The 24446-nt window shown below is 39.2% G+C and overlaps 1 protein-coding gene and 2 pseudogenes across 1 annotated transcript; 2 read left to right on the top strand and 1 right to left on the bottom strand.

The window, feature by feature from the left end:
• Nucleotides 1-623: 623 nt before the first annotated feature.
• Nucleotides 624-6100, top strand: LOC131329714 (COP9 signalosome complex subunit 1-like; annotated as a pseudogene).
• A 2054-nt stretch (nt 6101-8154) lies between these two features.
• LOC131323274 (shaggy-related protein kinase theta-like) lies at nt 8155-16267 on the top strand. Its single transcript, XM_058354982.1, has 13 exons — nt 8155-8458; nt 9797-10015; nt 10137-10229; nt 10831-10890; nt 10998-11270; nt 11422-11496; nt 13412-13468; nt 13541-13681; nt 14118-14168; nt 14261-14356; nt 14451-14534; nt 15418-15520; nt 15600-16267. Exons 1-13 carry the CDS (start codon nt 8399-8401, stop codon nt 15659-15661), a joined length of 1374 nt encoding a protein of 457 aa, XP_058210965.1. The 5' UTR covers nt 8155-8398; the 3' UTR covers nt 15662-16267.
• Nucleotides 16268-20646: 4379 nt separating this feature from the next.
• On the bottom strand, nt 20647-23193 carry LOC131323265 (pentatricopeptide repeat-containing protein At2g03880, mitochondrial-like; annotated as a pseudogene).
• Nucleotides 23194-24446: the final 1253 nt, after the last annotated feature.

Here is a 24446-nt window from a genome sequence, read left to right as displayed (position 1 = left end):
CGGTGAAATCTGTTATGACCGATTTGGTGTTAGTTAGGAATAATGGCGATATAGTTTGGAAGCCGTTGTGATGGTGGTGGTGGATATTGTTACAGGACCACTACATGTATGAGCTCAATGATTATAAGGTCTATTTCACTTTTGAAGGTCTGCGATGCTTTTTCGTAGATTTATCTATAAGTGTATTTGGATAAGAGCAAAATAATGCAAGTTTTGAGGGGGTGTAGTGGTGTCGTGGTGGCTATTAAATGGTTTATTGGGTTTCAGTGGAGTGTCTTCTTAATGTTTCTTGACTGGTGTTTAATACATGGTATAGTTGGTTGCATTAGTTATGGATGTTGATTTAATCCAATGCACTTGAAATTTTCATGAAGTTTCCTTTTGGACTTCCAGTTTATGAAGTGATGTGTGGCATGTCCATTTCAGTTCCATATGTGGCCAGTGTTGATATCCTTGAGAGAGTTGTTCTATTTTCAATGTTCTGTCTTGGAGCAACTTTAGTGTGAACCTGGGAATTCTTCACTTCTATAATAATTATATGTTTGTGCAAGGTGAAGGTTTAAGGGACATATTGGGGTTCTGAGTAGACTTGCCTTCTGATTATTTTCGGATGTTCAGTGTGAATGTGTGATGAACTGTGGGTAGGGGTTATGTTTACTTCTAAAGAAATACTAGTTGTTGGGTTTAAGGGACATATTGGGGTTCTGTTTTCAGTGGTGAGAGAGTATTGATGTTCTTGTTATGATGTGTGCTGGGAATACTTCCAGTCTGAATGAGGATGTTCCTTTGTTCTGAGGGATGATACTGACAGTGTGGTTTAGACGCAGAGCAGATTGTGCACAAACTCAGTTGACCTGGTAAATGGGAGATTACTATATTAACTTTTTTGGATGGTGACATTATGTAAAACTTGACTCTAATGCATATCAAACCATGATCAACCCTTTTTGTTTCTTATTTTAAAGTTATTAATTTTCTCTGTTTCCATCTTACCTTTTACTCCCTTTTGGCAGACAAACTTGATAAAAGAAAGCATAAGAATGGGATACAACGTTTTTGGCGATTTTTTCTATGCTCATGGTGCACTGGGAGATGCTTTTAAGAGGTGACATTATGTAAAACTTGACTCTAATGCATATCAAACCATGATCAACCCTTTTTGTTTCTTATTTTAAAGTTATTAAATTTCTCTGTTTCCATCTTACCTTTTACTCCCATTTTGGCAGAAAAACTTGATAAAAGAAAGCATAAGAATGGGATACAACGATTTTGGCAATTTTTTCTATGCTCATGGTGCATTGGGAGATGCTTTTAAGAATTATGTTCGTACTTGTGACTACTGTACCACATCAAATCACATACTTTATATGTGTTTGAATGCTATTTTGTTCAGCATTGAGATGGGTCAATTCACGAATGTTTCAAGCTATGTTGCAAAAGCAGAGCAAACTCCAGATGCCTTGGGCCTTATTTCGATTGCAAAACTGCATGCTACTGCAGGGTTGGCCTTGTTGGAGGCTAAAAAGTACAAGCTTGCTACTCGAAAGGTTTGTCACCTATAATCATTCTACAACCACAATCACTTACATAAACATCTACACAAACCCACTCACATTCACATTGGGGCCCACACACACTACACCTCTAGTGTGTGTGGGCCCATCAAAAGATGTGAGTGTGTGTGGTGTATGTGGAAGTGTTTGTGGTTGAATAATAATTGTTGTCACCTAACCTGCCCTTTGCTTTTGTAGTATGTCGGCCCTTTGCTATGTTTTATTTGTGGAAACGGCAGTAGAATTATTACTGTACCACAGTCACTTCCAAGCACGTAATTAGGCAACCAAAATTCATAGAATGGCAAGAAAAAAGTTTTGTTACTTCTAGCTTGCAAGGGAGTTAAATGACGCTGGAGGTTAAACTGGATCATGTTATGAGAAAGTGGAATAGTTGAACACGTCTATAGAAACTGTGGGCATGCTTCAGATTTGAATTTCAAGAATAGTCATGTGCGCATGCTGTTAAGACTTGAGAGACTGATATATTGTTGCTTTTGGATGTCCTTTCTGTTAGAACCACCAGACCTCTCGGAGGAGTAGGATGGGGGGAAATGTATATAGTTCAGAGAGTCCAAAGTGACGCATAGATGGAAGTTGAAAGTGGCACTTTTATAGGACCAACAATAAAGAGAAGTCACTTCTCAGTAGAAACAACCATACAAAGTTGCTTATCCTTGTCAATTACTCAGCTATGATTTTGAGCTTGGCTTGGGCGCGTGCCTCTCGAAATAAAGCATGTCTTAGATTGCCTATCATGTGTAGCATGGCTCAACTTCAGTTTGAAGTAGCCCGAAGTTCCAATAACTTGCTGGTTTAAAATTTACCTGAGTCCCAAACTGCTCTTGGTTTACAAAATCTGTCATCTGAGTCTATGGTCCTTATCTTATCGTTTAGTCCTCATTGTAAGAAGTAGTAGTAAATCATTCCTTAGTTATATGTTTGAAAGCATGGAACATGGTCACTGCCGCTACTGATTGATTGATCATTTACTGTTGCCTTTTAATTGAGCTTGTCTTTTCAGTTTGAATTTGTGACATTTAATGTCTTTGGCATATTTGCAGTTCTTGGAGACAGGTCATGAATTGGGGAACAGATACTCAGAAGTGATTGCACTCCAAGACATTTCAACATATGGTGGGCTTTGTGCGGTTGCAAGTTTTGACAGAATAGAGCTGAAGGCAACCATACCATGTCTATTACTATTGAATAGTTCCTACGTAATATCATAGTTTTGAGTTATGTTCCTGATTAGTTTCATTTTTTTTTGCAGAACAAAGTCATAGACAATCTCAACTTTCGGAATTTCTTAGAGTTAGTCCCCGAAGTTAGGGAGCTTATTCACAATTTTTATTCAAGGTAACTTGCTATGTCTTTGTTCTTTTGAACATGTCCATGTTGCTAGGTTGGTGGCATTCTGATTTACCTTTGCATTTTATCTTATTCTTGCATCATTTTATTGGCTGCTAATTGCCCGTTCTTCGAATTACCATCTTTTTACGTCGTATTCTGATGTGAACACTTTTCTGTTATCATGGCAGCCACTATGCTTCATGTTTGGATTGCCTTGGGAATTTGAAAGCAAACCTGCTGCTTGATATCCATTTGCACAACCACGTCGAGACACTGTATGAAGAGATCCGTCACAAAACCCTTATCCAGTATACTCACCCATTTGTTTCCGTTGATCTTGGGATGATGGCTAATGCTTTCAAAACTAGTTTTGTAGGTCTTGAGAAAGAGCTTGAAGCTCTAATTACTGACAACCAAATACAGGTACTCTTTCAAGTTTCGACTGATTAATCCTTTTTATCTTATGTTTTAGAGCACCTCCAATGCTTCATTACCTGAATGACCAGTGCTATCGGATTGCTAATAGATATTACTGTATTGGAACAATGAATGGTGCCTCCAAAATGCTATTTCTGCTATTTTCTCTCACGGTGCCAAATCGATCTGCTATTAGTGGGTCCTTTCATGAGAGAGGTAGGAATAGCTAAACCCTTTGTCAAATATGCCACAAGGTATAGCTGCGGATTAGTATAGCATGTATTTTGATTTTCACCTCACAATCAGAGAAGAAAAATAGAAACTTCGTGCGGTAACCTATGGCTAGCCATAAAGCACTCCATTGTCTAACTTGATATGAAAGAGAGGATAACAATTACTGAGGAAGGATTGTAGATTTTTCTGGGTGTCAATGCATTTGTGGAGGGATTTATCAAGGGAAAGGAAAACCAACGAAATAAATGGAACTTATTCATTTCATTATCCCCTTATCGTTACCTTTTCCTTGATAAATGCTGCAACAACTCACCATTCACACACAGCCTTAGAGGAAGGGGAACTTAAATATGGGCCCTGCCCTATATAGATACTTAAGTCGTCATCCTAGTAAGTTTAAAAACTTATCTTTCCATCCTCAAATTCAAATGAATCCGAAACTACCTTTTCTCTCTCCTAATCTTCCAAATCTCTCTCTCATTTATCTTTTCTAATTAATCCAATTCTCTCTCCAATCTTTCAAACCTTTTCTCGCCTAATCTTTTTAATTCTCTCTTTTCTAATTTTTATGAAATTCATGACAAAAATTTATCCTACAAATACATTATGAAAATCATGACATTTTTTTGCAAAACTACTATGAAATCATCATACACAACATATCAAATTAATTTTAGCCGGAAACACATCATCATGAAAATCATGACACATTTCTACAAATTACCATTTAATCATGTTGGACGGAGGACGAAAAACTCATGACAATTTATCCTACAAATACATCATGGAAATCATGACATTGTTACAAAACTTCCATGAAATCAACCAGACACTTACTTTAAATTTCAGCTACAAACAAATCATGAAAATCATGACAGATTTCTGCAAATTACCGTTTAATCATGTTTGGACAGAATAGATGCATGAATTTAAACGAATATCGTCAAACTAAAAACCAAAATCATCATAAAGAAGGTCAAAACGATCTACATATATAGAACTGAGCCCATAGTATAAGAAAATCATAACATATGGGTAGCAAAAATCAAAATAGATAATTATATTATTATTAGCAAAATTATTCATGAGGATGTAGATCTCCTTCCTGTATCACAATTATACCACATACATGTGTGTTTGAACTTCGAAACAGAGCCATACGTATTTGAGGCTTATACGAGATTTCTCGACGACGACGGGCCCGTTGATGGGAAAAACAAACGGATCGGTGGAGAAGAACTGTATGGCTAACTCCACAGTGCTTGACCCATAAAGTATTGACGTAAGGAGAAGAGCCAGTGACGACTCGGTAGACAAACTCACCGACAACTCGGCACTGATCGCAGTAAACGGATCTTGATCTGGCCACGTCCTCCTCGACAACATCTAGGCACACCAGCGCTAGTGAAGCATTTGTGGCCTTCAGCCGTTAAATCGCTGAGGTGAAAAAGGATTTGCCATGTTAGCAAGTGAGGGGCGGATGCTGATGTCGGCGGGGCGGCGATGCTTGAGGGGAGGGAGAGTGGGTTCGGGATCCACAGAGGGGGGTGGGTTTGAAATTGGACTGTGCCTGATCCCTAAAATTCTGGGAATGGGAAACGTCCTAGATCTATGTTTATATACATATTGATAAATTGATATATAATTAGTTGTATAATAGGGTAAGAATGCATTTTGAGGATGGATACCTGAGTATTCAAACCCACATGGATGAACACCTAAATAAGTTAGGATGCCTATTTAATTTCTTCTTAGTGGAACTGTGGAACAACATATTAGATCCTCAGTTGTAGAGTCCAGGCAGATTGTGCAATCAATCTAAGGTGCTCTAATCCTCTTTTTTATCATCATATCGTGCTCCTACAGGCTCGTATCGACTCCCATAACAAAATTCTCTATGCGTGACATGCTGATCAGAGAAATGCAACTTTTCAGCGGGTCCTACAGACTGGCTGTGAATTTGATCGGGATGTCAAGTCCATGCTGTTGAGAGCGAGCCTGAGAGCTAGCCTTATCAAGCATGACTATAAAGTTAGGTCATCAAGGAAACATGAAATTTTGGACTAGGGTAAACAAAAACACTATTTTCTCGATTATAGTAGTATCGTTGACATCAATTTGTTTCTGGGAAAAAGCATATGGAAAGAAATAGGCTCTCTGTTGGCACAACCATGAGCAATATTAAGAAGTTGCTGTTGTTAATTTGTTCATAATTCATATTGATCAGCAAAAGGTGCAGCCCAGTTGTTCATTTCGAAATCTAATTGTAATACACCTGAGGAAACTCAAGGTTTGCCGCGGAAAGAGGATATTCAAATTTTCAGAAAAATGATTCGTCTTTTGCAATGTGATGCATTTGTTCATGAGATGTTTTTGTTTTTTGGTTCTTTGAGTTGAATGAATGCAAAATGTTGACTTGGGCAAGTCCTTACGTAGCCTTTTGGTTGTTGGGAGAAGGTTTGTTTGCCCTTTTGGTTTGTTTTGAAGCTAGAGTCTTCCATGTTGGCGGATTCAAATGTCTGGTGAGCTAATTAAGTGCAACAACTGTGCTTTTACATCAGTTAAATTCAATTCCAAATTACGAATAATTTCTGATTTGGGTCAAGCATTTGTGGAGAAATTTGTTGAACAGTTAAAATTAGATTAAAGAGTTCAATTTTCTTTTTTTCACTTTTGCTGTTCTTCTACTCCATCTTTTTGTCTCGTTCCTACACAATTCAATTCTTTACCTACGCATAGCGGTTTTTGGTCCATGACAACAACTTAAATTGATGTATATCCTTGACAACAGCTTAAATTGATGTATACATCAACTTGTCGTGATGGTTATCTACTGGAGTACAAAATTTTCACTGACATCGAAAATTATTTGCTAACAATAAAATTCAACTCAAGCTATACCTTGGACCTTAATTCTTGTCGTTTACTTTGAGAAAAATGATTTACACTATATTGAAACTTTAATAATGTTAGTAGTATTACATCCATTTTATAAGTTAATTTGTGCACATATTTTAACACACTTGCAACTTTGGGTGTGAGCAAACGGGTGTGTAGCTAGATTACTATTTCATGAAAAATACCATGCAGGTGCATAGCAAATCCATGGCATGTGACCCCACGTACTATGAAGTAGTACGTATCATGTGAGAGCGTGTGCCGGCAACATTATCCTCCCCAGAGTTGGCTTTCACAGGTGAGTATGGACGAGCATGGTTTGATTTTTTCAAGATAAACCAAGACCAAACTAAATTTCACAGTTATAAATTTTTTTTTATCAGCCACAAATTTAAAATTTTGAGAAGCAAATCAATTTGTAAAACTCCTAGAATGGAACCAAGGGACCATGTAGTGCAACAATACACTACGGGAGTATAGGGCGCCTTGGTGTGTCTAATCAAGATTTCGTTGTTGTGATCTGAACTGTTTAGTTTAAAGAGGTTGTTGAACACCACGTGCAAATCAAAAATCAAATTAATCGAACATTGATATCTACAACACAATAAGACACCTTACGACACCGCAGTGCATTGGCGCACTACGAAATCCCCTTGTCCCATTTTGAGAGGGAAGACCTCTTACTGGTTGGCTTTAATTTAGGAGAACCGAACTTCTGTACTTCACAATAGAAGACTTCTATAAATATTTAGTTATTCCTTTATTCACAAGAGACCTTTCATATTTATAGACATCAATCCTAATGGATGACAATCAGGAACAATACGTCCTCTACTCCCAACTATGTAGGACATAAAATAACTAACCAGCCCAAAACCAGAACCACTATTGTTACTTTTATTGAGCTCATGTGTATATATATGTTACTATCCCTTGAGACAATTGGGGATGGTGCTATACAGTGGTGTGTGCAGCACTATGCTGCGCACCTTTGAGCCGTCAGATCGTTCATCCGACGGTTTGGATCTCATCTTCGTAATGAATGGCTCTTTCGATTGTTGGTTGTTGAGATAAGATCTGAGTCGTCGGATGCACGATCCTACGGCTCGGAGATGCACAGCACGGCACCACACCAACCCGAAGTCCCTCTTGATGATGTAAATTCATTCAACGAGATTACTAGTATGAGTTTAAAAAAAAAGAAAGTATAATTGTAGTATCATTTAGAGATAGGTAAAAATGATTCGGATAGTTTTGAAACCGAAACTGCAAAGTGAATTGAAACCAAATCATGTTTTTTTAGACTGGTTTGAATCCGACTTGCGATCATTTTTTCTGGCTCCTAAACTAAAAAAAAAAAGAGAAAAACTTTAACCATTTTTTTGGGATACAAATTTGAAAGTCGACAGAGAATTTTCGCAACAGTCAAATTAGTACTACTACTACTACTACCACCAAATCCCGTGGATATATTATTCCCCATAATTACTCCTAGACTAGAGTATATCTAAATTCCCCTTGATCATTTTAAAAACTCTAATCTTCCCTTAACACCTGAATAAAGCCGTAAACACCGACCGTCAGATCACTTGGATGACCGATCGACGGCTCATAACTGAAGTTTGACTGAAGTATGAATGAAGTTGGAATGATTGGGCGCTCTCTCTCTCTCTCTGTCTCTGATAATGACTCTTTGACCATTGAATAGGCAAACTGGAAAAGCACAAAACGACATTTTAGAGAGAGAAAAATAAGGGGAGCTGGTGGGGGCGTGGTGGATTGTTGTCTTTTTCGCAAATTCCTCTTTTGAACACAGGAACGAGAGAGAGAGAGAGAGAGATTGGAGCCATAGCTTTCTCTCTCTCTTCTCGAAAACGCTTCATTTTGTTAGAGAGAGAGAGAGAGAGAGAGAGAGAGATTAGGGCTTTGTTTGTGCAAGCAGAATGAATGTCATGCGTCGCCTCAAGAGCATTGCTTCCGGCCGCTCCTCCGTTTCTGATCCCGTAAAACTCTCTCTCTCTCTCTCTCTCTAACTGATTTATATTCTTTTTGAAATGGGGCAGTTTTTGATTTCTAGATTCAGAAGATTGTGCTGTTTAATTATTGGGTTTCTCCTTTTCCTGCTGTTAATTTGATTTTTTCTTTTTTCTTTTCTCCGTAATTCTCCTTTTTTACTGTCGTTCAACTCAGTTCTGTAAAAGAAACATTAAATAAGTAAGAATTTTAATAGGTCTATATCGTCCTTTGAAAGCATTCAAATGCAGTAAGTCGATTGCCAAGGAATCTATGAATGTCGAAATCGTTTCATAATAATTTATCATGTACAACTTCGTTAAGCGGGCGATGGAGGTTGAAGGAGATCTTTAACTGAAGCCAAAGAGAGACTAAGAAAGTCTTGTACAAGAGGAAGAAGGCGCATATTTTTCGGCGTTAAGCACGAGTTATTTCGAGTTTTTGGCTCCGATCTTATTGAATTGGCTTGGTTAGGTGTATTTAGGCATCAAAGTGTTTTTTTTTTTTTTATTGATCATGATCGGCTGGGGATGGAAGTGTTTGGTTGTGCATATTCTTGTTTAAGGGGCTTTTTAGTTTGTGATGGTAGCTAACCATGCTCACTGGCTTGGTTGTGCATGTTCTTGTATAAAGGGCTTTTTAGTTTTTATCGAATTGGCTTGGTTGTGCATGTTCTTGTGTCTAGATACCAGCGCATTGCGATATCGAATCTCTTAAGTATTGTTATTGGTATTTGTGTATGCTGCTTTCCCTATATGGCATGCTGCCTTAGCTTCATTTAAGTTATGCCTTGAGGTTATTACAGGTTTGAAATGCTGTACTTGAGAAGGATTGGGCAGTTGGGGTACCTTTTCGGTGCAGTAATGTGTGTAAATGTCAGTTATTCAATGTCAAGTCCGTTGACACTTGCTCATGGTTAAATACCCTTATTTCTTGAATATTCCTTTTTGTTGCATATGGTAAACTGTTAATTTAGTTGACATAAAGGGTTGAGCATGGGGATGGGAAACATTTGAATTGGAAGAATTAAGGGACTAAGAAAAAAAAGGAGAAGAGTAAGAATGTGAGATGATGATGATGCGTGTCTCTGTGTGTGTGTGTGTGTGTGTGTGAGAGAGAGAGAGAGAGAGAGAGAGAGAGAGAGAGAGAGAGAGAGAGAGAGTATTTCGAGTTTGATAAACGACATACTTAATTACTTGGATACTACATATTGTAGACATGAAAAGTTAAATAACCTCTGTGTGTCCTTGGGACGCACTTTATCGATTCATTCTCCACATTTTTCTACATGTTTCATAATTTTTTTTTGTTTTTTTTTATTTCTGTAGGGTGGCGATTCCAGCATAAAGAGGATGAAGGTTGACAAAGAAGTAGATCGGAAGGTAACTGGTGAATCACAATCCTTTGAGAGATGTGCTTCTGGTGTAGAGCGATCTGTGGCATCCACATCTATGGGAACTGCTGCAAAATCTGGTTATGATGAGCTTCCCCGAGAGATGCATCAAATGAAAATCTTAGATGATAAAGCTGATAATCAGGACGATAAGGTAAAATCTCATTGTTAATTTGTTGTCGCTTTTCCATTCTATCATTTTGGTTGCCCTTGCTTTGAGGTCAAGGAAACTTTGCACAGCAGGTATTATACGACTGACTGCTTCCTTAACACAGGATATTGAAGCCACTGTTGTTAATGGACATGGAACAGAGACAGGTCAAATAATTGCCACTACGATAGGTGGTCTAAATGGGCAACCAAAACAGGCAAAAATTTCCTTTCCTGAGCCTCCCTGTTTGTTGCCTTTCGGTTTATGTTTTCCATAAGCCTTTTGTGTTGAGATTTGTTGATGGAGGGGAGAAGCCAAGGACAGTTGTAATCCGGTGCAGCTAACTTGAACTCTATGTGGACATGTATTGTTATTTCACAAAAGCAAAGATTGATCTAATCAGTATCAGTATTAGTTCAATGGTGTTCACAACCAACCCTAATGAACATGGGATTCAGACCCTCACGTCTTGTAGAAATCCCAAGAAGCTTTACCAACTAGCTTTGCTGGCAGTTTCAGTTGGCCTTAACGATTAATTATAGGACACCTTCTCTTTGTATGCTTCCTACCTCAATCAAGAACCTTTCTTCTCATATCTTTGATGCCATTGTCTACACGTATTACTGAGTGTAGTGCATGGTGTCTCATGTTTCTAGAGGGAAGTATTAGTCTTACTTCCAAAATCCAGGACATGGAGGGGGAGTTTACTTATGTTTTTTAGAGAAAAGGAAAATGGGTGGCCTTAACTTATGTCTCTGATAAGCTATGTTCATAGACACAGTCATTTATGTACTGAATGTCTTTCTGTTTGGTTTCAGACAATCTCATACATGGCGGAGCGTGTGGTCGGCACTGGTTCATTTGGTGTCGTCTTTCAGGTATTAATAATCAGCTAGCTTAGAATCAAAGTCTTAGTTAAGAACTGTTTTTATTTTATTTTGCTATTTTGTTTTTCTGTTGCACTGATTATGAATATATATACTAGGCCAAATGCCTGGAAACTGGTGAAGCTGTTGCAATAAAGAAGGTGTTGCAGGACAAAAGATACAAGAATAGAGAACTCCAGATTATGCGTTTACTAACCCATCCCAATGTTGTTCAATTAAGGCGCTGTTTTTATTCAACTAGTGAAAAAGATGAAGTGTACCTTAATCTTGTTTTAGAGTATGTATCTGAAACTGTCTACCGAGTCTCTAGGCACTATGTCAGGATGAACCAGCATGTACCCTTAATCTACATACAACTGTATACATACCAGGTAAAATTTCAAACTGTGATCCATGCTTCCATAGTTTCATTCCCAATATTTTTGTTTCAGCCATATACAACTGGATTTTGTTTGCATATTTATAGTTATGCTCTGTTCTAGATTTCATTAGTTTACAACTTAAGTAATTTTCTATGTGCAGATTTGCCGCGCTCTTAATTACATGCACAGTGTTGTTGGTGTATGCCATCGTGATATTAAACCACAAAATCTATTGGTGAGATTTTTTGCCTTTTTGTGTTGCAGTTTTTCCATACAAGGATTACTCTCTCTCAATTCTGTTACTGGTTTCTTTGGTGTATTGAGATGTAACCTCTCTGGCCATCTTCGCCGTTCATTGCATGACCACTGTTGAGGCTTGGTGATATCGTAGGGCCAAATAGCTACTCTGTTGGATGTCAAATCCAGAAAAAGTTTCTCTTTGATTCTTACGTGTATTTAAAATGCCCTACCTTTGCTATATGGCTACAAGATGGATGCGGGGGCTCTGCTGCCCAGGGGTGGGCAGCAGCCCCTGCCCACACTCACACACACTCACACACGGCACCGTTTCGTCAAAGAAAAAAAAAAAAACTCTTCCGCTTGCAATCCTAAGGAGCAGAAACGTGATTATGAAAGCCTTAGAGTTAAAATTTAATTATGTCTCTTTAGAATAATATGATCAGAATAATAAGATCTTCACGTCAATTCAAACGGATTGAAAATTGGAGCACTTAATTTTTTAATCATATTTTTTAATATATAAACGGTCTAAAAAATTAAGTGTGCCACTTTTTAATTCGTTTGAACAAGTACGAATATCTTATTATTCTAATCATATTATTTTAAAGAGATATAATTAATTTTTGTCTCTAGAACTCTCATAATTATGTATCTGCTCTTTATTTAGGATCCTGTAGATCAGAAACGTGATTATGAGAGTTCTATAGACAAAAATTAATTATATCTCTTTAAAATAATATGATTAGAATAATAAGATATTCGTACTTGTTCAAACGAATTAAAAAGTGGCACACTTAATTTTTTAGACCGTTTATATATTAAAAAATATGATTAAAAAATTAAGTGCTCCAATTTTCAATCCGTTTGAATTGACGTGAAGATCTTATTATTCTGATCATATTATTCTAAAGAGACATAATTAAATTTTAACTCTAAGGCTTTCATAATCACGTTTCTACTCCTTATGATTGCAAGCGGAAGAGTTTTTTTTTTTTCTTTAACGAAACGGTGCCGTGTGTGAGTGTGTGTGAGTGTGGGCAGGGGCTGCTGCCCACCCCTGGGCAGCAGAGCCCCTGCGTCCCTACAAGATACAACTCTTTTGGAAGGATTACTACGTATTGTTGTACAGTGTACTAATTGACAATGAGTAGATAGCTGATATGTGGCTGAAATTTGTTTTTAGCTTCCAAGTTCTCACTTCTCAGAGCTATTTCTGCTGATGAATGAATTCGTCTTTTTTGGAGAAAATCAATAGAAAGTGGAATTTGTTGGAGTGCATGTATTTGAGTTCTTGACTTCATGGTTTGCTTTCTTCACTGTAATTACTTTGATTATTTTGAGCATCAGTTCGTGTCTCTCTCTATTGGTTCACATTTGTTGGAAATTAGTTGATTTGTGGAAGTTGTATTGCATCAACTCATTACCATGTGGAAGTTGTATTGCATCAAACCGTTACAATGATACCTTGGAATACTTACTGAGCCCTACTGGCAAAAGAGAATCAAATGTTTCATGCTAAGATTTTGACGCTTGTTATAGGTTAATCCCCACACTAATGACTTCATGGTTTGTTGGAGTGCATGTATTTGAGTTCATGACTTCATGGTTTGCTTTCTTCACTGTAATTGCTTTCATCTATTTGAGCATCAGTTTGTGTCTCTCTATGTATTTTTGGTCAGGCGATGAAGATTCTGCTAGTTATTGGTTTGTAAACCCCATCGCATTTGTTGGAAAAAAAAATTGTGCCATTTTGTCACTTAGTTGATTTGTGAAAGTTGTATTGCATCAACTCATTACCAGGTGGAAGTTGTATTGCATCAAACCGTTACAATGGTACCTTGGAATACTTAGTGAGCCCTACTGACAAAAGAGTCATGTGTTTCATGCTAAGATTTTGACGCTTGTTGTAGGTTAACCCCCACACTCATCAGCTAAAAATATGCGATTTCGGCAGTGCAAAGGCGTTGGTATGTATATATCTGTAGGAACTTTTTGCTTTTATGCATGGCAATGTCCTGAAATTATTCTCTCTGTTGTAGGTGCCTGGTGAACCAAACATATCATACATTTGCTCACGGTATTATAGGGCTCCAGAACTGATATTTGGGGCTACGGAGTACACTACTGCAATTGATATGTGGTCTGTTGGTTGTGTTTTGGCTGAGCTACTTCTAGGCCAGGTCAGTGAATATTTAGTCTTTTAGAGTGAATCTAATGAACCTAACTGATGTGGAGAATCAAAATTTTATTAAGTTTGAAGTAGTGAAACATTTTCCAGTTATACCTCCCAAGAAATTGGCGTAAGAAGTTGTATTCTACAGCACCATAAATTACTATTGCTGACCAAGAGATGTTGTCGCATACTTCCTTCTATTGTATATTCATACACTCTCTGACTCTCTACATGTGCCCCTATCTGCGTAGTGTGCATAGATAACCTACCTACCATGTTCCTTCACGTGTTCTTGTTTGCATCTTATTCTTTTAAGTCTTTTTTTCTCAGGTTTGGTTGCATTTATGGCTTTTTGCCATTTTATCTTCAGAAGCATTTTGAAATTGTTACCTTTGCTAGTGACTTCATTATTCTGATGCATACTGCTCTGGCATGATGTGCAGCCTCTGTTTCCAGGGGAAAGTGGGGTTGATCAGCTGGTGGAAATCATTAAGGTAGAAGTGATTTACTACTTCAACCTTTATGTCCTATTTTCTGTTTGGTGCATTCTCTTAGCTTTTTTGTATGTTGGGTTGTTCTGTTTTAGATACTGGGCACGCCAACCAGAGAGGAAATTAAGTGCATGAATCCAAATTACACGGAATTCAAGTTTCCTCAGATCAAAGCTCACCCATGGCATAAGGTTCATTCGAAACACCATATGGAGGATGTGACCCATCTTCATTGCTAGTGGGGGCACGACTTCCATTCAAAGCTAATGATTTTCTGTTTTCTAGATATTTCACAAGCGAATACCATCTGAAGCAGTGGATCTTGTGTCGAGGCTGCTCCAGTATTCACCAAATCTGCGTTGCACTGCTGTAAGAAATGAGCTTTGCTTGTCCAATACAAGATCTAATAAGTTTCTACAACTGTAGTTAGTTTAGTGGAGGGTAGTTATTTTTTTTCTTCTGTGCGCATGTGAGCGCGCACGCTTATAGCTTGAAGTCTGCAACTTTCTGGTCATTGTCTATTTAGCCTTGGTCGCTGGAGGCCTTATCATCTAATTTTCCATTGTATTGTAATCGTTTGGTATTTTAGGTTACACATAACACGAGTAATTACATTTTCCTCTAGTCCGCAGATCTGATATCAAAATTTGGCATCGATGGATAATGTACTTTCCACACTGCACTTGTCACATTGATTACTAACCGAGTAGCTCAAGCTGCTACCATCCTCTCATGTGACTTACTAGTCGTGAGATTATATATTGAATTTGTTGAAGGGGTAATGCTATAAGTACTGATGGGGTGTGTAGGGACTTCGTACCGACCGGCCGCGCCGGGCCGTCTCCAGCCACCGGACGGCCGATCCGAGCCGTCCAAAAATTCTAAAAAAAAAACCAAAGGGGTCAACGTGAGAATCAACGGCATCCGAGGTGTGTAGAGCGCTTGATCCGAATACTCCTTTTTCGTGTATATACAAGTATATACATATATACACGAAAAGGGGTGCTCGGATCAAGCACCCTACACACCTCGGATGCCGTTAATTCTTGCGTGGGCCCCCTCGGTTTTTTTTTATAGAATTTTTGGATGGCTCGGATCGGCCGTCCGGTGGCCGGAGACAGCCCGGTGCGGCCGGTCGGTACGAAATCCCTACACACGGTCGGTACCTCAATCATTTTCGTTGTTGAAGCTGTTGAAGAAATAGGAAAGGATATCCAGAATTAGTGTTCTAATTGAAATCTGCGACTTGCAGTTGGAGGCGTGTGCACACCCTTTCTTCGATGATTTAAGGCAACCAAATGCAAGCTTGCCAAACGGTCAACCCCTGCCTCCTTTGTTCAATTTCACTCCTAAAGGTGAGTAGTATAATTGCTTTTCTTATTTATCTTTTAGGTTGGATAATTTTCAAGTTGACTGATGCCAAATCTCTCACAGAGCTGGCTGCTGCATCTCTGGAATTGCGTCGACAACTTATTCCTGAGCATATGAACAAATAAACATGCGAACGTCCCGTTCGTGTAAAGAGAACTTGTAGTAGTTGTGCATGGGATTTTTGTGATAAGTTGTCGGCCCAAGGCATGCCCTATGTCAGGTAGTTCATGAGGCTAAATTCTTTGGACTTCCAAGCTAAGTTATTATGAAATTAGGTGCCTAACACAGTTTAGAGGGTTGTGGGATATGCTCTAAGGTAGTCTTTGATGGAGAAATATGTTACGGAATTGTGAGGCGTGTCGAGTGGAGCAGCGTGGCTACAAGGTTTCCAATATTGCTGTTAAAAAAACAAAATCTACTATTGTAGATGAGTTGTTCTTTTCTTACTTTTGCTTATTTTCTTTGTCGTCGTAGTTACATCCAGGGTTGTGCACATTCCATGCACGCAATGGATACTAACAAAAAAAGAAAAGAAAAAGAGTTGTATTATATGGGTATTGATGCCCTTCAACGTACGCTCAGGTATTCTTTTTTGGGGTATTTCATAGTAATTTAAATTTCCATTTGATTTTGGGCCTGTTTCCAATTTTCTTTTTGCTTTACTGTGGTGTAAAGAAAGTATTGCAATTTCAGAACACAATCTCTAATGTTATTTCACTTGTTACTGTGGCTGGATGGGTTTATTTTGAGATTGTGGTAGAATGAGTATTCGCAGTCCCAGCTGTAACTTTACGCTACGTCTGATTTTCTATACTGTGATTTGAAGTTAGAGATTTACAATGGCAAAGTTGGACTGCAGCATGAGTCAGATTGCATTTTCCTGTTCCGCAAGTCATTTTTGGACTCTTTCGTTGCAAAACTATTACTACAGTATTTATTTAGAAGCAAAACAAAGCAAAGCAAAACTAGTATCGATAGGATCCAAAGTACTACAAGCAATTTTGGAAGTATTCTTAATGTAGATCTAAAGTTAGAAACAATGACTACTCCAGAGATCGAGTTTACGAGTTAGGTTAGATTCTGCTGTTCACATCAGAGACACTAATGGCATGAATATTTTCCAGGAGACCGTCAAGTTCCTAAATTATTTCACGACATTGAAGTTGTAGTGATCATTCATACTCAAACTTATACTTGAAAAATATTTGATTATTGGAGACGCTTATAGGAAGATCCTCAATTAGGCGTTGAAGAGAGAAACCAAATTAAGGAAACATACCTTCAAGATGAAGACTTGTTATGTCATTTTCAATATACATGTATGAAAAAGAAGAAACATCATCTCAAATGGATGATGACTCATAAGGTTTACGTGGAGTTCTTTTAGATCCTAAAACAGAGTTAGCAGATTCATCAAAACCTGCTGATCCAAAAAAAAGAAAAGAAAAGAAAAAGATTCATCAAAACCTCGCAAAAGGCCAAAACGCTTGTTCGCTCTATTATTTTTTTTTATTGGAAAGCCCATTCACTTGAACTACATCTTTCTTTCATTTAAATAGTTTATCCGCCTCCTTTCTACTAAGATATATTTTGATGCACTTCTTTGTGGGACAGTTATGATGACACAATAACAAACTTATTTAACAGCAAAGTTTTTTCTACTTTCATCTGATAATGATACAAGGAAGGGTGGAGTAGGTTATAGAAAAAAAGGAGAAGAGAATGGAACAGAATGATAAAGAAAAGAATTCTTGATTGAATCAGGGAGAATCCTCTTCTTTAGGAAAAATAAAAAGAGAGTCAAAGGACCAAAATCCTAATGGATAACCCCCTAGGCATCACCAATGACCAATCAACCTCATTTTTAAATAGATAAAAAAAAAAAAAAAACACCATCTAGACCTATAGAATGAATGGGCTATATCGTCAAGTGAAACAATAATGGGGTGTTGAGATGGTAGCCAAGGGTGGCCGGAGTTGTCAGAAACAGTTGAGCACGAAGGAAATGAGAACTAATTTCCAATGGACTTGGCAGCATGCAGTTTGCATTTTTTTAACTCATGATGGGTTCACTTTGATAATCGGAACCGCCTACTTTGTACTGGGAAAACACCCAATCGGACACCATATTTCAGTAAGGAGGAGGCAGTTGACCATATGGGGTGAAGTTGGCAGTTGAATGTGAGGCAATTTGACTATAACTTCCGCAAAACATATTTGACAATCATCTGACAACAAATACCACAAGAAAGATGGCAATAGCAGTAGAGGAAATTAAGATGGTCAATAAAAAAACTACTGAATAACATTTTTTTTCACTGTAATAAATGACTGAGTTCAGCAATAAGATCAGAAATCTGGTATCAGCTGAGCCCTAGATCGATATGCCTAATCTACCTCTTCTATTTCTCTCTAGACACACTCGTTTTTGTTCATGAAATATTAGTTCCTGCGCGGGTTTGGACTACCCAACTTCACCTCATATGGTTTAATTTTATCAATCAATCAATCAGGAAAATAGGAATATACGATCACTTTGATTCTGTGAAGCCATTTGTAGGAAATTTCCCCCATGTCTTTACATGGATCAAAAGTAAGGGAGGAAGAAGGAAGGTCATCTACAAGACGTACGAGGACAACCAAAAGACTCGGTATTCATGCAGAAGGGATTCACATCTACGAACTTGGAAAATAAGACCACGTGGTTCGTCCTTGTGGTTGTTTGTCTAGTGAGATAGCTTGGGCTTGTTTGCACAAATCTACTGACTCTTGCTCCCACAGAGTTACAAACTTTCAATGGCTGCGGCTATTTACGGGATTTGGAGGAAAATAAACAAAAGATAGTTTCAAGGACTGCGTATGGGTGCCTCTATGTTAGGTGCTAGGATTATCGACGAAGTCAGGGCTTGCCTTTGTTCTTGGCGGAACATGAAACTTAATGATGCTAATAGACTTTTAGTTAGAACTTGGAATCTTAATTCCAGGATTCTTAGGTCTTCCTAAGTTTTCTGTTGTTTTGTTGTGCTCCTCTTCCTAGTTAACTGGGGGAGGGTAAGCGTGATGTAATTGGTGAGGTTCTCCTCTTGTCTTTGGTTTGGTTGCTTAATAAAAGGTTAATTTACCAAAAAAAGAAAAAAAGAAAAAAAGAAAAAAAGACACCAGTGTGGCTTTCAAAAACATTGAAGCAATTTCTAGGGCCAACAACAATCAATAAACTATATTGAATTTCACAAAAATTAACACTGCAACTTGACATTGATTCAAAAAGTGCACGATCAACTTTAACACCAAGATCCCTTGAATGAAAAGATGCTGGTTCATAAGCCGAAAGGTTGATGAACATGCTGTTATTTTCCCCAAACAATATGAATAATTGACCCCATTACAAAACTTACCAATATGATGGGGTGATTTTGCTAGGGCTTTACATATAAAGAACGATTCTATGCGGGAAAAAGTAAGTACGAAAAATCATTTTTGATTTTTCGATAAGATTCCATATCAGACCAAATGAGTATTTTATCTAGTTCATATACCTCCTAACTACATTTCAAGCTCCAACATTATCAAACTACGATAAACATCTAATTCCCTGTGTAGCAATAGAAAATGGGACAGACAAACAATGGAGGACAAAAAAAGGGTCTACTTAGAACTGAAGCATCTTTCTACTAATTTACCAGAAAAAATGTGTACTCAAAGACTGCTTACTCAAAATGTGCTACTGCATATGGTGGATGGGTAAATTTCTGATGTCCAGCAGTTCATGGATTTTGTGGAAGGACTTACAATTGGAAAGGAAATAAAGGGAAGCCGAAGAACTAGATTTAGTTCATTCACTTCATTATCTTCTTGCACTCCCTTTACCTTCCAGTTTCCTTCCGAACCAAGTCGAACCAAAAAGGAGTTCCTGTAGAATGTGCACTAATTAATTCCTACTGCTGTATAGAACAAGACTTCATATTGAAGTATAGAACAATCATTACATAAACTCTGGTAAGACCCTGCAAAGCATGATCCAGAGTGTTCAACTAATTAGAAGAATCTTGCAAGGCAAATACTATGATCATAATCTTAAATTAACTTGTAGGTGTTCAATAATGCAAACAAGTCCGCACTATACAGCTTACTAATATCAACAGATCACCATCGTTAAGAATACTTCGACAATCCTATTCAATTCAAATCCCTAGGGGGAAAGAAGCGAACTCCAGTGTATTCAAAACTGAAAATCTTGAGTTCGTGAATAAGTATGGGGCTGATATTCTTGTGTATCTATATTAAATTGTACAAGTAAGTCGTGCACAGGATTTGTAGGAGATGTAAATACCCAAGACCAATAGCTAATCCGGAACATCGATAATAGACTGCTTTCACCACCCCTCTAGTGGTTTGGTTCCAATACTCAAACTTCAAGCTTTATTTGAGCATAAAAGATAAGAAGACGATGAAGCTACCTTCAGCTGGAGTTGCATGTATCATCTGTCCACTTAGCTACTCGGATTAACGTATACCAGCTCCGGTTTTAGCAAGTTCTATTTTTAATCTGCATCATACATCGAGTCAATAAGGAAAAAGGTTTACACCATATTTTGGTACTCCTTGAAGCAAGGATACTTTGTATATAAGATTCGTATTCGTATCTAATAGCAATACTCCTCCCATCCTCGCGGATGTATATCCTAGAAATGTAAAAATTTATTCTTTATGTTTGATGTATTGGATACTTTTTGGATACTCTAGGTAGCGTATCCGTATCTTTTATGAAATTAAGATTGTGGCATTTCTTGCAGTGGTGTAGCCAAGAATATACATCACTGGGGCACTATAAAAACAGAAATTCTGGTGATAGCCAACCCCTAACAACATCCCATTGACCCGAGACTTGATGGTTGTTGGCGATGTGACAATGATTTGGTTGTTGGTTGTTTCATCATAGGAAACGACCTAAACACATTAAAGGGAAGAAAAAAAGGGCTGGAAAGTTCAAACCTGTATTCATAGTTGAAGGAGAAGTTTTTTTTTTTTGCTTGGCAAAAGGAACTTTTATTAAACTCGAAGGGGTACATCGAGGGGGAAGCAAACATTACATAGAACTATAAGCAAATGATGAAGTTAATCCAGCAACAAACCATTTGAATCCCATCTCAAATACACAAGCCAAAGATTAAACGAGTCAGAAGAAAAACTTTAATCTACCAGTAATCCCCACAAGAACACGTTCCTTCTCTGAAATGGTGAAAACAATTCGAATCCCTTAAAATAATATGCCGGTGAAAAACTCTTGAAATAAACTTCATTGCAGCATGACAATCACCACAGACTCGAAGGTTCTTAAATATCTGAATAGGCACCCCCTGTGGCACAAAGAGAAGCCCAAAAGCAACAGCCAACTTCTCGCTGTGATAAGCAAGACCAAGTTCCTTACCCTCTTCATCCACATCATGCAGTGCAAAATTCATATCAGGTACATAACATATCCAGCCTCCTTAATCAACTTCATAATCTCATCAATCTTGGAATAAATCTGGTCTGTTTTCGGATGGCTTCTATCTTCAGACATAAATTTATGCACCTTGCAATTCATCTCCATCCAACTACACCCAGGCTCCTTGCTGATCCCTCTAAGTTTCATGAGTCTTCTTATTTTGGCAGTATTTTCCCAAAAACCAGCTGCAGAATAGATGTTTGATAGCATAACATAAGGCATGGCATTCTGGGGTTCAAGTTCAAAGAGGGCATTCGCTGCCCTCTCACCTAGTTCTATATCTTTATGTACTCTACATGCACTAAGCAATGCTTTCCACACAGTAGAATCAGGTTCCACACTCATTTGATTGAGTAACTCCTTGGCTTCATTCATTTTCCCTGAGCGCCCTAGAAGATCGATCATACACGCATAATGATCAGGACCCGCCTTTATCCCATAGACTTTTTCCATGGATTGAAAGTATTGCCGCCCCTGTTCTACAAAGCCTGAATGGCTACACGCAAAAAGTAACCCAATAAACGTAATAAAGTCGGGTTTTATCCCACTGGCTATCATATCATCATATAATGTGAGAGAGTACTTTCCCTTACCATTCTTAGCGTACCCAATGATGAGAGCAGTCCATGTGATGACATCCCGGATTTTTATCAAGTTAAAAAGTTTTTTAGCATCTTTTATGCACTCACATTTTGCATACATGGTAACAAGGGAATTATCCACTGATAAGGTTGAACCGAAGCCGAATTTCACAAAATTCGTGTGAACTTGTTGCCCAAATTCCAGAACTGTCAATTCTGCGCAGGCACTCAAGACACTGGCAATGACAATTTGGTCAGGATCAACACCTGCACTTCTCAATTGACAAAACAACTTGAGAGCTTCTTCGTAGAACCCGTTATATGCATAGCCAGTGACCAAAGATGTCCATGACACTACATCTCTGTATATCATACAGTTGAAAACTTGAAAAGCTGAACCTAATTCTCCTCCTTTTGCATACACGTCAACAAGAGCATTGCTTACGAGCTTGTAAGCCTCCTACCCAGTTTTGACAATCAAACAATGGACTGATTTTGCACTTTCCATATCCTTCATGGAAGCACAAGAATTCAGAACAGAAGGGTACGCGAAATCATCGATATGCATATCTTTTGCGTGCATTTTCTTGAACAATAACAATGCTTCCTCTTCAATCCCCTGCCTCACGCACCCAACCACCATGGAGTTCCAAGAAACCACATCGTTACCTTGCACACTCTCTAACGCTCTCCTAGCACTATACAAGCCTCCACATTTTGCATACATATCAACCAAAGTGCTTCCAACGTACACATTAGCCTCAAACCCAAGCCGAACTATGCAACCATGCACCTGCCCACCGAACCCACGTGCTGAAACCGCAGCACAAGCTGTTAGCAGACTAGGAAAAGTATACTGGTTGGGTTCCACCCCTTCAGCACGCATATCCCGGAAACACCTGATTGCTCTAATCCCATCATTGTTGTGCGAGTACCCTGTAATCATAGCAGTCCACAAAACATGGCTTTTCCTTTCGGGCATCTGGTCAAAAATCATTTCGGCTTCAACAATACTATCACACTCAGCGTACATATCCACAAGACCGGTATTAACAAATGCATTCGAGTCAAAACGTGTCTTTATAACAAGAGCATGAAGCTGTTCCCCCCTTGATAGCAATGCCTTCGAAGAACACACCCTAGAACACTGCCCAACGCAAACTGGCTCAGCTCGTGTCCCTCATACTGCATTTGCCAAACAAATGGAAACCTTCCGATTCGCACCCGTATCGACAGAACCCAGAAATCAGCGACGACCAAGTGATCGAACACTTCTTTGGAGCCTCATCAAAGAGTTGTTTAGCTTCGGCAAGTCTCCCTGAATGCGCGTAAGCAGCAACCATTGTGTTCCAAGTAAACTTGTCTCGTTCAGACATTCCGTCGAACACTCGGCGGGCTTCATCAATTTGACCTGATTTCCATAGACCATTGAGATGCCTATTCAACTTGTAAATCCGAGGCAAATTGCCGAGTGAATTGTGGCTGCCGTGGAAGTATTGGCACTGCTTTATGTGCAAGAAACGCAAAAGGTTCAGTTCTTGAAATCTTAGTAGTTTGTACATAACCAGCTGATTTCCGTTTAGTTGGGTTCTTTGGTAAGATAGCATCAAGTGTGTGGGTATATGATATATCTTGCAACCGGATGCACCTTTTTCAAGAACTCTGCCAGTGACCATCTTCTGGAGGAGCAAGGCCTCTTCCACAGGATTCGTCCCCAGGCGGAGCAGGCCTCCTCCACAAGATTCGTCCCCAGGAGGAGCACGCCTCCTCCACAAGCTTCGCCTCCAAGAGGAACGTACTTCCTCCACAAAGCTCACCTCCAGGAGGAACATGCCTCCTTCACAAGGTTCACCTCCAGGAGGGGCATGCCTCCTCCAAAAAGCTCACCTCCAGGAGGAGCATGCCTCCTCTAAAAGGTTTACCTCCAGGAGGGGCATGCCTCCTCCACAAAGCTCACCTCTAGGAGGAGCATGCATCCTCCACAAGATTTACCTCCAGGAGGAGGCATGCTTCCTCCACAAAGTTCATCTCCAAGAAGAACATGCTTCCTCCACAAAGTTCACCTCCCGGAGGAGCATGTCTCCTCCACAAAGTTCACCTCCAGGAGGAGCATGCTTCCTCCACAAGATTTCCGTCCCGGAGGAGCATGCCTCCTCCACAAGATTCACCTCCCGGAGGAACATGCTTCCCCCATAATGTTCACCTCCAGGAGGAGCATGCTTCCTCAACAATGTTCACCTCCGGGAGGAGCAAAGCTTTCTCCACAAACTGCGTCTTCGGATGAGCAAGGCTTTCTCCAAGAATTCTCCACCCGCGGAGGGGTGAGGTCACCTCCGGGCACCTCACCTCCTACTCGACACTTCGAAGACTCCACGAACTCTTAAAGGCGACTCTATACACCATCCTAGGCCGAGAGCAGGGCCTAGGTACCCCGCTCGGGACCTACAGAGGAATGTGGCTTGGAGGCTAGAGCAAGGGGTTTGTCAAGGAGGACGAGCTTGCCTCCGGCAAGCTCTAACTTGACCGGTTCTAGAGAGAGAGGGGGGGATTGACCGCCATCTGACATCTCGGAAGAAGTATCATACCTACCGCCTGGCACCTCGAAGCTCATATCATACCTCGCCTGACTCGACAAATGATACGGGTCTTCATGCATCACCGAAATAGCCTCTGTCGGCTTCTTGGTTACAAGCCCCAAGGCCTGACTTGGGACTAAGAGAGGAAAAGAGGTCAACCTCCACTCTGTCCACCAATGGGGAGGAGCCCTACACCTGGCTCTCCATCATCTCCAAGGCTCATATAAAAGACAAGCATTCAATACCGATCAACAACCATTCAAGG

This window comes from Rhododendron vialii, chromosome 1a (assembly GCF_030253575.1).
Source record: "Rhododendron vialii isolate Sample 1 chromosome 1a, ASM3025357v1".
NCBI classification, from domain to species: Eukaryota; Viridiplantae; Streptophyta; class Magnoliopsida; order Ericales; family Ericaceae; genus Rhododendron; species Rhododendron vialii.
Note: the sequence above shows the minus strand (reverse complement) of the source record. Positions and strands in the feature narration are given on the sequence as shown.

Excerpts from the sequence above, each read along its gene's own strand:
- LOC131323274 (XM_058354982.1), top strand. The coding sequence starts at position 8,399 with ATGAATGTCATGCGTCGCCTCAAGAGCATTGCTTCCGGCCGCTCCTCC. Across the intron at positions 10,016-10,136 it reads CTGATAATCAGGACGATAAG|GATATTGAAGCCACTGTTGT; the intron begins GTAAAATCTCAT and ends TCCTTAACACAG. Across the intron at positions 10,230-10,830 it reads TAAATGGGCAACCAAAACAG|ACAATCTCATACATGGCGGA; the intron begins GCAAAAATTTCC and ends GTTTGGTTTCAG.